A 12368-nucleotide genomic window follows, 5' to 3' on the forward strand; every position below is an offset into this window, starting at 1 on the left:
GTCCCTCAGATTGTCTCGCTAAAAAATGGGACTAATGAAATCTGTTCTCAAGATTCAATAATGGGAAGCAAGATTATTCAGGGAGTCATGACCTACATCTATATTTGCTGAAAATCACAAGCTGCACTCCTGCTCAAACAGTGAATCATCCAATAATATTTACTGAATGTCTAAGTTCCTTGGAGGCAGGAAACCTGGCACTATTTTGATTTGTACTTCCTAGGGGTTTAGTACAGTACATTGCACCAAGTAGGGGCTCCATAAATATTGTCACTACTGCAAAAGTTGTGTGTGGCTTAGTGGATAGAGCATGGGCCTGGGAGTCAGAAGGACCTGGGTTTTAACCCGGCTTCACACATGTCTGCTGTATGACCTTGGGCAAGTCACAACTTCTCTGGGCCTCTGTGACCTCAACTATTAAGTGGAGATTAAGAGTGTGAGCTCCATTTGGGACAGGGACTGTGTCCAACCTGATTAACTTGTACCTACCCCAAGGCATAGAATGGTGTTTGGCATGTAGTAAGAGCTTTAGAAGTACCATTATTATTTTATTATTATTATTAAGTGCTTTGAAGAGAGTATACTATAGAAGACCGGATCCCTGCCCTCAGAAAGCCTCAGGCAAAAGACAGGAGAGAGAAAAAGGGATTAAGTGTAAAATAAAAAATTCCATACACCTTGCAAAAATAATCAGGGAGTGGTCCAAAAAGGTATTTCTCTACTCAAATGCAATTTTCAAGTCACCCACATCTAAAAATTCTATATGGAGTCTTTTTTAGAAATCTACCTTAATTCTAGTGCTTTTATTACATGGTCCTTCATAGAAACATGCAACCATGCAAAGTTCAATACTTCACAAAGGAAAAGGATAGAAATAAAAGAATGAGTAGAGAGATGGCAAGGAATCAAAAAGATGCATTATGGTGCGAATCAAAGTAACTGAATATTTATGTTTAATCCACTTATGTTTAATCAAAAGAATTCTATTCCATCTAAATTTGGGGGTCTTTTCCACTACTAGAGTCAGAAGGGACTATATCTAAGTCCCACCTGTGTTCTCTTTCCCAATCAATTACTTCTTGTGTGCCTACTGCATGTAAAGCATTGTACTATGTGCTTGGGAGACTACAACAACAGAGTAGGTAGACATGTTCCCTCCCAGCACTCAGTACAGTGTTCTGCACACTGTAAATCCTTTAATTAATACTATAACTATATAACCATTTATCCATCTAGCTCTACCTTTCCATTATTTTTATCCTAACTGTAAATAGTATGGTGTCTAACTCCTCCTCTCTTAGATTGTAAACCCCTTGAGGACGTACATTAGTAATAGTAGCAGTCATGTTGAAGGTATGGCGCATTGTGTTAGGTGCTTGGGAAGTTCAGAATAATTTTAGGAATAATGAAGTACCTGCCCACAGCGAGTTTATGCTCTAGGGGGACAGGCAAACACAAAAAATGTACAATTAGGGTGGTCGAAAAAATTACTTGAGTAAATTCACTGCTAAGGAGGCTGTAAATAAGATGGCCTTTTCTACTGTTATTGTACTCTTCCAAGTGGCTATCACAGTGCTCTGCACCTAGTAGATATTTTTCACTGGCTGACTGACAAGGTCCGGGAGAATAATCTTCAACAGACTTTAAGCCCTGAAGCATTTGGCCTCCCTTCCCTAATAATGATCTCCTGGTGACTGACTGAATCCGATAATCTTTAACACTCTCCCTGAATGACCCGATGCTTACAATTTTAACAACCTTAGTAATAAGCCTTCCACTCTTCTCCACTCTTAACTATGGAATATTTGTCCATGTGTCTGCTGTCCTCCTCATTCAATTGCAAACTCCTCAAGGAGAAGAATGATGGTAATTGTTATTTTGTACAATCTCCACTCACCCAGTTCAGTGTTCTGTCTTCACTATGCACTCGGTAAATTATGTTGCTACTGATACTTGTTTTATTCTGGTTAGCAGAAACATTATCCTAAAGGATGAATGAGTGAAAAAGGTTTCAGAGAGAAAACCAGCAAAACATAAGAAAGATCCCCATTGGACACTTCCCTCTGACAGAGATTAGTTTCACAGCTCAGTAAGGTTGTCAGTGGCTTATTCATGTAGACTCATCTATCTAAGAATATGACCCTATATTAATATGACCGTCTTTGAAATCTGGCAATCATTTATTCATTTATCCCAAAAGTATTTATTGATTTTACTGTGTGCAGAACCCTGAGCTGGATACTGAGGGAAAAAAATACAAGGATGACAATTAATTAGACATAAGCCCTGGCCCAAAGAGGATTCACAGTCTAAGACTAGGTGGGAGAAGAAGGGAATTGCTGATGGACAGATAAAGACATACTGAAATAATGAAAATGAAAAGCAACATAAAGAGAGGAAAATGATAACTCTCTCCCCACACACACAGTCCTTATTTTTGCCCTAAATTGCCTTAAAACATAGGAACTGACATATTTTCTTAAAATAATTTTCTTAGACTTACTCCTCTTTTACAATGAATTTATTCTTCGGGGTGAAAAATAATATTCCTGGATACTGAAATAGTGTATTCTCTACTAATGTATCACTTTAAAATTGAGATTTTGTGCTAACTTCCTTTGCCATTAGGCAATACGATTTTATCCAAGCCTTTCTTATCAAAAGAGCTGTTTGGATGCACATACTTGTATTTTGAAATAGAATGAGTAAACTGATATATTATGTCAAATGATGAAGAAAAGCTGAGAAGTGGCAGAGATTAATTTAATTAACGGGAAGTGGTGTCAAAGATAACTTGAATTATCAAGGCAAATTATTCCAAAAAACACTTCAATTAACTCAGAAAATGGGGAAAAAAAATAAAGCATAGTTGTACAGGAAGAGTCTGCCATTACTAGCCTAGGTTTTTTTTTGGGGGGGGGGGAGGTTTACAGTGTGGCAGGTGAAAACTAAACTCAGAGCTGGCAGAAAGGATATTTACATAACTGAAGCAGACCAGTGTTACATCCCCAGAGAGGGAAACAAGGACCCTTGACAAAATTTAAATGGAAAACATATTCTACTTCAGAATTGATGTCTCCACCATGTTACCAATCCTAATGAGACAATTCTGCTTCTACATCTCTGTAAGACTGTGAATGAAATGATATTATGCATCAGAAGGTTACATAATGATGACCAGAAGCTATATTAAGTCAATTTATTATTCATGGACAATTAAGAGAAATAATTGACTTGAAAATAATTACCAGGGCTCCTCCAGCTTTAAAATGTCTAATGGGGAGATAATTGGAAATAAATATCCACCATCATCTTTTAGACACAAATGGTAAAACTTCAAGTGATAGGAAGTGGTTTCAGTAAAGAAACGATCGGAAAACTCACAAGACAAGAACTCTTTCTGGTAAATGTAAAGTGGGCCCAATACCACCCAGATACAAAGGCTAGGAAGGTTCTGATAACTATTAAAATCTCCCAACTTTTTAGGCTATCACATCATTGAAAGTAGTTTCTACTCTCTCCTAATGATTGGGCACTGTAACGCGTATGCGCATACACAGAGGTAGAAGACAAGCAGATGACTATGAGCTACTTGAGAGAATTAGGAAAGCTCTATGGACCAACAATAACTAAATGACCAAGATTAGGTTCTATCCACCTGTACCCAGTAATCCTAAACCCTAAATTTCCATCAATAATGCAGACAAATGATTCTGTTCCCTAGGCAGCACTCTGTACAGTGATGCATGAGCAGAAATAGAGAATCAAATCTAGAACAATAGTCACATCTTTTGTCATCTGTTAGTGTGTGGGAGTGATAGACAGCAAGTTTCAAAGGAAACAATGTCTACAGAGCAACTGTAGTGTTCAGCCTTGAAAATAGCTCTGAATTCTGGTCGGGCCACAGACTTCACATCAGACTTAAGTGGTTTTCTCAACATCACTTAATAACTATACCTAGTAGTAGCATTTACTGAGTGTCTACTTGGTGTGGAGTACAGAATAACAAAGTTAACAGATTCCTCATCCCCAAGGGGGCAAATAGTAAACTGCAAGAGAGGACCATTAAAGGACATAATCCTGGAATGCAAAGATGATGTTAATTTATCACCATCTAAATGTTTATCACACACTGCAATGCAATTTTAGGTCCTTGAGGAGACTAAATGGCAGCAGGGAACCCAAACCACAGTTGCATGAGGAGATGAAGTCGAAGGGAAAGGTAAGCAAGAAATGCTTTTAAAGCAGTACGTTCAACTTCAAAAAATAGAGCATAGCTTGACACAGTTGGGAAAGAGTGGAAGCAGATTGACTAGCCTGAACTCGGCAACCAGTTCACAAATCAATCAATCCATAGTATTTCTTGAGTGCTTCCTGTGTACAGAGCACTGTACTAAGCACTTGGGACAGTACAAAGAGACTGTAAAAGTGAGAGACAGAAAAACTAAAAATACCTTCAGATACTTTAAGTGGCATATCTGACAGGACAGCAAAGGATGACCATTATTTGTGCACAGGGTGCAAGTAACTGCCAGTCACACATTGTTCTTTTTAGTCACATCCACACACACACACGGGTACAATCCTTCTTTAGAAAACCTCATCTTTTAAACCTGAGGAATTGGCATAGCTCAATCAATCAGTGATATTTACTGAGTATTAAGTGATATTTACGGTACGAAGCACTTGGGAGAGTACAGTACAGCCAAGTGGGTAAATGATAGGCAAGAGATATTACTCACATTTTTATGCTCTCTGCCACAGCCATGGCACTCATTCACAATATCCTAACCTTAGCCCACAACAAACATTGAAAGGTAATAATAATAATATAGTGGTAGTATATGTTAAGTGCTTAATATGTGCCACGCATTAAGTACTGGGTTAGATACAAGGTAATCCAATCAGACACTGTCCCTTTCCCACAGTAGGCTCACAGTGTTAATCCCCATTTTATAGATGAGGTAACTGAGGTGCAGAGAAGTGAAGTGACTTACCCAAGGTTAAACAACAGACACGTGGTGGAGCCGGGATTATAACCTACATCCTCTGACTCCCAGGTCTGTGTTCTTTCCACTCGGCTATGCTGCTCCTCAAGGTTAGACTGCCGCAAAATCCTCTCCACAAATATGCTGATAATTTGCTCACTTTGGCTCACAGAGACAAGCAATAAAACTATCTTGGAGACACAAAACACTCCCCTCTGGGGAGAGAGTAACATTCCTGTGTCCTCCCCAAATCCAGACTGCAGTTTCTAAAAACCAACTTCCAGACTCCTTGGTAAGACAATACAGTCTGTCTCAACTGTTCCTTCCTATCCAACAGGCTCTGAGAAATTAGCAAGCAATTCCATTTGCCTCAGGATTCCAGGGACCACTCCACAATCTCTGACTGAGGCCTTCACACTTGCTCAAAGCTTCCTGGTTCTGTAGCACTGATGCTCTGGTCTTTCAAAGAAATAGAAATGACCAGAACTGCTCTTTCCAAATCTGGTTTCAGTTAGCCGAGTCCAACGACCATACCTGATACAAGCCTGGCAACGTAAACTTTCACTACTTTCCCGTCTCACCAACAAAAGACTCAGAAAGTCAGATGCAACAGTCACACATTCCCAGAAAGTTAAGAAATTTGGCGGGTTACAGCTTCTTTCAGTAATAACCTTAGGAAGGTTACTTTATAAAGGAAAAATTACCATGGAAAAGCCTTCTTAGTATGTTGTCAGAACATGCATCGACTACATAAGAGATGCATTCTTATGTATTCCACCATTCTTATGGTGGAAAAGAGATGCAGTTACTGAAAGGTTCCATATCCCTATACAAATAAAAGTTTAAATATTTTAATGGTATTTGTTAAGCGCTTACTGTGTGCCAGGCACTGTGCTAAGTGTGGGGAAGATTCAAGCTAATCGGGTTGGACAATCTCTTGACTTGCCCAAGGTCACACATCAGACAAGTGGCAGAGCCGGAATTGGAACCTGGGCACATCTGACTCCCAGATTTGTGCTCCGTCCACTAGGCCATGCTGCTTCTCTAAATATCAATGAAATCATTCCCATGAGCGTATTGCTAGGTGCAGACGCCAGCTACCTGACTCTCAAGTTAACAGGGACGTGGTTCCTGTTTCCTGGGTTTATAAATGCTGCTTTTACTCCCAGTATTTATAAGCAATGCCTGTCAGAGGAATTTGTAACTGATTGCATTTGATCTCAGTTTAAATTTGGCTTCCATGACTTGAACCCCCTACTGGTCCCAAGTAGTTTCTTGGAATTGTTGACTTTTCCATCCAAAGCCATTCTTTCAGCTTCCATTTCGGAACTATTCACTAAATCCAATCTACTCCAACCATGCTGAGACATAGATATTTCTAACAAAGCAGAGAGAAGGGGAAAACAAGTCGTTTCATGCATTTCCTTTGAGAGGCATGTTAAATGTCACAAGCTGTGTGAACCTGAAGCTCATCCAGGTAAATGAACTCATTCATTCGGATTTTTCTAAGTGCAGCTGCAAATCTGCCACTGTTGAAAATCCACAGTCGAAAGATTTCATGGAGAGAAGGGAAAGTGCCTCAATGGAGATATCTCTGATTCCCTGGAAATCCAGGGCCTAGTTCCTACAGAACCAGGGAGGCTGTGAGGAAATGATGAGGTCCTCGGAGTCTGAGATTGGCTGATTGTCACTGGGATCCTGAAGCAAGTGGACTGGCTTCCTGCTTTCCCAGAAATTGACAGGTAGGAGGTAGAGGATAACGTCAAATATCTGTTACTATCTTACTAGGGGATTTTCATATTTTTCTCATTTTGGATTGCTTGACCGATCTACTTGGCTACTTTTCCCCCCTTACTCCTTCCCAGAGGATTGCTTCTTACCCCCCCAGAAATGGACTCGCAATAATGGTTCCCAGGAGAAAATGCACTCGGCGCCTCATTCGGTCCCCATGAATGATACACTGACACACCGTACGAAGAGAGCAGGTGTACACACGTGACACAATGTCATCTAGATGGAAAATGTTGTTACACTCAGGATAAACCCCGTACCTCTACTGAAGCCAGTCATTTGCTCTTCTCAGATCAATCAGTGGTATTTCTTGAGCACTATGCTAAGCACTTGGGAGAGTACGTACGGTAGAGTTGGAAAACACAATCCCGACCCATAGGAAGCTTAGAGCCTAGAGGACCATTCCCCACAAACCCGTTCTCTCAGTTGATATAGGTTGGCAAATTGCTCTGAGCCTATTAGAGAAACTGTTTTCTGAAGATGGCCTTGACATAGCTATGCTTTGCCAACTTCAGGTTGGATAACAACGTCTAATGCTTCTCAACGGTTTTAATTCATTCAGATTCATTTACTGAGCAGGAACTTTGTGTGCAGGCTGCCTTTTCAACAGTGCTGGTGGCAGAAAACTTATTATAATACCCTTGGTGATAGCCATCTCTATATACCAAAAGGAAGTACATAATGGATCTGGGGCCCGGATAGACAGCTATTCAACGGTGAACTACTCCATCTATAATGCCCAGTAAGATTTCCGCCTTTACCAAAGAAATAAATAAGTTGGAAGCGGGGGGGGGGGGGGGGAGGAGGGGCTTGCTGCCATAGCAACTCATATATAGGCAGTGGGGAGGTGCTACTGGGCCCCAGGGATTATCCGCTTATTCTTTTGAGAAAAACTCCTTCCTGAAGGCAGAGCAGGAAATGCCAGTGAGATTAGTCTTCGATCCTAAAAAAGGGCTCCCTTCTTTCCTGGGGCACCACTCCTCTAAGTCTATAGAGTTCAAATTATATATTTTCACTTCCCATGAGGAATGGTGGGTATATGCATTTTGGGTATTTCCATATCTTCCTCTATTTTCCCCCCACATTACAACAAAAGCACTGTGAGGACAGGGAACATATAATGTGTTCCTGTTCCCTCTCCAAAAAGCTTACTTAATATGATGCACTGCACTCAGTAGGCACTCAGTAAATAGCATTTCTACCATGACTTCTTATTAATAATGACAATAATGGTATTTATGAAGTCTTTATTATTTGCCAGGCACTGTGCAAAGCTCTGGAGTAAATACGAGATAATCAGAAACCAGTTTGCCTCACACAGGGCTCACAGACTAAGTGGGGGGGGAGAAAACTTACTTTATCTCCACTTTACAGATGAGGAAACTCAGGCGCAGGAAGATTAAAGAGGTTAAACCCAAGGACACACGAGCGGGCAAGTATTGGATCAAGAATTAGAACCCAAGCCTCCTGACTCCTAATCCTGTCCTTGTCCCACGCTTCCCTTTAAGCCATTAACAACTGCTACAATCATCAGAGCCTCACGCTAGCATGGCAGAAAGGACATAAGCAGCATCAGCAGATGTCCTCAGACTCCCAAGCCACAGGATCACCAAGCTGCTTTGCTAATAGCTGCACGTACTGGCCTCCCCTCTGTCAGCCTGAGGCCTAGCTCCTACCCAATCTGGCACCAGTACGGCGGGAAGGACAGAAGCAGCAGCAGTACCCGACCTCCACACAACCAAGGACACTAAGGAACACCGTAGCTGTGACCGCAGCCATGGGTATGACTGACAAGCCACGAGGAGCTGGAAACTCTGCTCGCTATCCACAGTACCCAACTTTTTTCCTTTTTCTTTTTGTTTTTACACGTGACCTTGTCTTTAACACTATTTTCATAATTTTATTGTTTCATCCTCCCTTATGTGCATCACACACACCTTCCGTGCTTATTCTTTGAATATGAGCTCTGGAGAGACAGGAGCCATGTCTAATTTTTACCCATGTGTTTTCTGCCAGTGCTTCTTACAGCATTTGCCCACAGTAGCTGCTAAATATTAATTCTACTTTCTAATGTTGGTCTCATCCACTACACTGAAGCAGCGTGGCGCAGTGGAAAGAGCATGGGCTTTGGAGTCAGGGCTCATGAGTTCGAATCCCAGCTCTGCCACTTGTCAGCTGTGTGACTGTGGGCAAGTCACTTAACTTCTCTGTGCCTCAGTTCCCTCATCTGTAAAATGGGGATTAAGACTGTGAGCCCCACGTGGGACAACCTGATTCCCCTGTGTCTACCCCAGCGCTTAGAACAGTGCTCTGCACATAGTAAGCGCTTAACAAATACCAACATTATTATTTATTATTATTACACTGTGGGCTTTTTTAATGGTATTTGTAAGTGCGTACTATGTGCCAAGCACTATCCTAAGCACTGGGGTGGATACAAGCAAATCGGATTGGACACAATCCCTGACCTACATGGGGCTCATAGTCTTAATCCCCATTTTACAGATGATGTAACTGAGGCACAGAGAAGTTAAGTGCCTTGTCCAAGGTTGCTCAGTAGACAAGTGGCAGAGCCGGGATTAGAACCCAGTCTGACACCCAGGACCGTGCTGTCTCAACTAGGCTGGACTGCTAAGATCCTTGAAGAAAGAGATCCTATCTACCAACTCTACTTTATTGTACTCTCCCAAGCTCTAAATACAGTGCTGTGCACACAGTAAGTGCTCGATACTCAATAAATACCACTAATTGATCGATACAGACTTGAAAGCCAAATGCTACAGCCATCAACTCTCACATTTTGCAGAAATGACAAAAGCCACTTGAAGATACCAGAAGATGCTCAACTTAAGTCAGAATATGTTCTGTGTGTGGTATGCATTTCTGGATTTCCAGAATATTCCTGGTACAACAAATATTTGTTCTTCGGATCGAGGTGCTATTTTCGCTTCACCTGATCTTCCCTGACCAAGGAAAGGGGTCTTTTTTCCAATCTTTGGGAATTTAGGGGTAAGAATTGGGGGCTCTTTTTATTTGCTTTATTACTATTTTTGTGTTAATGCCTGGAAGTTTTCAGAGTGTTCAGTTTTAATAAATTGAAACATTCAAATAACTCACCCAACAAAAACCTGCAACGCAATTAGAATTTTTGTCTTTGAGAGAGAGGAAACTGAAAACAAAAAATAAGAAGCATTGGCAGAGTTACATGGGAAAAACTGCACACTCCCAGCCCACACAATCCCTTTCAGACAGCAGCCTTGGGGGCTTCTCAGTCTGGAGTCTCTGTCAGCCAGAAAAAGGAATTTGGATGTCAGCCTGAGACCCTGATATTTGAATCCCAGCGATCTGCAGGTGTGATGAGAAAGGACGGATTTCACATTTCAGAATGAGGAATTGTTTTCTTCACATACAATACCTCCTTTTACCCTGCCAAACTTTTTCCTCACAATTTTCCTCTGACTAAATAAATATGTTTCCACTAGAAAGCCATGTTATTTTTCTTTAATCCCATGTGTGGCAAAGTAGCTGAAATAAAAATTTGGTCCATGTATGAGGAAACCTTGTGTACAGCCCTGTCATTGCAGATATCTCATTTACCTTCCTCGGTAGAGGGTAAGGAACATACTTCCAATGTATCTGACAACACTAGGTTTCGTTTTTCCACAGGATATCCTACTACCATCTTCTAAATTCCTTTGAAAAAAAACTTTTAAAATATTGCAAAATAAATCAGACTTTTAAATGGAAATATTTTAACTAGATTGAAACCTGAAGTATGCTTGTATGTATTCTTCATATACACTAATTTAAATAGGAAATGAAATTGTATTTCAATTCAACAGAATTGTAAACTTAAACCAATATTTTCAAAACTCTAAATTGAAAACAAAAATCCTTACATAAAATGGCTGATTTTGTTTTTTACAATCACTGAATTAGAGTGCCCTCTATTGGGAAAAAAATATTAAAGATTTAACTGAAAGAAGGCATAAACAAAAACAGACTCCCGAAAAGGGGTCTTTTTGAAAATAAAATACCATTTCTAAACAAAATGTGATTCTGTTAAACATGATTGACCTATAAATATAGCTCCTTTCTTCATTGCCATTGGGATTATTTTATTTATAGCTATACAAGAAATTTGGTGATTCAATTCCACCCAAACTGACTAAAATAGTGATTCATTCATTCATTCATTCAATAGTATTTATTGAGCGCTTACTATGTGCAGAGCACTGTACTAAGCGCTTGGAATGAACAAGTCGGCAACAGATAGAGACAGCCCCTGCCGTTTGATGGGCTTACAGTCTAATCGGGGGAGACGGACAGACAAGAACAATGGCAATAAATAGAGTCAAGGGGAAGAACATAATAATAATGATTGTGGTTAGTAATAATTTACTAAGTGCTAAACACTATACTATGTTGGAATAGATATAAAATAAGCAGGTTACAGTCCCTCTCCCACACAGGTCTCACAGTCTACACAGAAGGTAGAATGGATATTTAATCTCCATTTTACAGATGAGAACACTGAGACATACGGAAGTTAAGTGATTTGCCCAACATCACACAGGAGGCAAATGGAGGAATCGGGATTAGAACCCAGGCCTTCTGGCTTCCAAGCTCTTGCTGTTTCCATTAGGTCACATTACTTCTTATTAAAATGTAAGACACTTTACTGTACTTTACACAGAAGGATTGGAAGCATTATTCCTCTAAGTTTACAAATGTACCAAACCTACTAATGATTGTTCATTTGATGCTGATTAGAATTAGATTTTTCTATTGATGATATTTAGTACTGAAACTAGTGTTAGCCTTAAAAATACCAATTAATTACGACTGCTCAATATAGGATAAAATATATGCCATAGACTTAGTTAAAAAAAAAAAAAGCAGCTATGGCATTTGAAGTGCTTTACAAAATTTGAACTCAAATTGCTTAACTCTGAACTACTACAATGGGAGAAGTTTCCAACACATGTGATGGCAGTGATGCCCAGACATACTGGACCACAAGGGAGTGGTACACTCAGCAAATGTCTCTCGTTGATTACAACTGTCTTCCCCCTACCAAATACATATATCTGTGATGGAACCATGAAGTAGTTCACTGACTATGCTGCACTGCAGCAGAGAAAAACTTAAAGGATGTGTGGATCCTGGCAACCATGTATGAAACAGGTTCTTGGATTGAACATTAAGGAACAGATTGCTAGATTAGGAAGCAGTGTGGCCTAGTGGAAAGAGAAAGGGCCTGGAAGTTAGAAGATCTGAGTTCCAATCGCAGTTCTGCCACTTGTCTGCTGTGTGACTTTGGACAAATCACAATTTCCTTGGGCCTCAGTTACCTCATTATAAAATAGTGATTAAGGCTGAGAGCCCATGTGGGGCATGGATGGTGTCCCACCTGATTAACTTGTATCTACCCCAGCACTCAGAACACTGCCTGGCCCATAGTTAAGGACTTCAAAAATACTATTAAAAAGAATAATTTAGTAGTTGTATCATTTAGCGAGTCCCAACTCGGTGTGGAACACTGCACTGGGTGCTTGGGAAGTACAGAATAAAGAAGTCACATGTTCT

The 12368-nt window shown here is 40.3% G+C and overlaps 1 protein-coding gene across 7 annotated transcripts in view; it reads right to left on the minus strand.

The window, feature by feature from the left end:
* ANKS1B (ankyrin repeat and sterile alpha motif domain containing 1B) overlaps window positions 1-12368 on the minus strand; it is a 587732-nt gene that overhangs the window by 465622 nt on the left and 109742 nt on the right. For 4 of the 7 annotated variants that reach the window (XM_029079026.2, XM_029079024.2, XM_029079025.2 and 1 more), the window contains exon 9: window positions 1898-1984. The exons of the other annotated variants lie outside the window; for them this stretch is intronic. In XM_029079026.2, coding sequence (XP_028934859.1) covers window positions 1898-1984 — 87 coding nt within the window. The remainder of the gene's footprint in view (window positions 1-1897; window positions 1985-12368) is intronic. 7 annotated transcript variants of the gene reach the window in all.

The sequence above is a fragment of the Ornithorhynchus anatinus genome, chromosome 14, assembly GCF_004115215.2.
Source record: "Ornithorhynchus anatinus isolate Pmale09 chromosome 14, mOrnAna1.pri.v4, whole genome shotgun sequence".
NCBI classification, from domain to species: Eukaryota; Metazoa; Chordata; class Mammalia; order Monotremata; family Ornithorhynchidae; genus Ornithorhynchus; species Ornithorhynchus anatinus.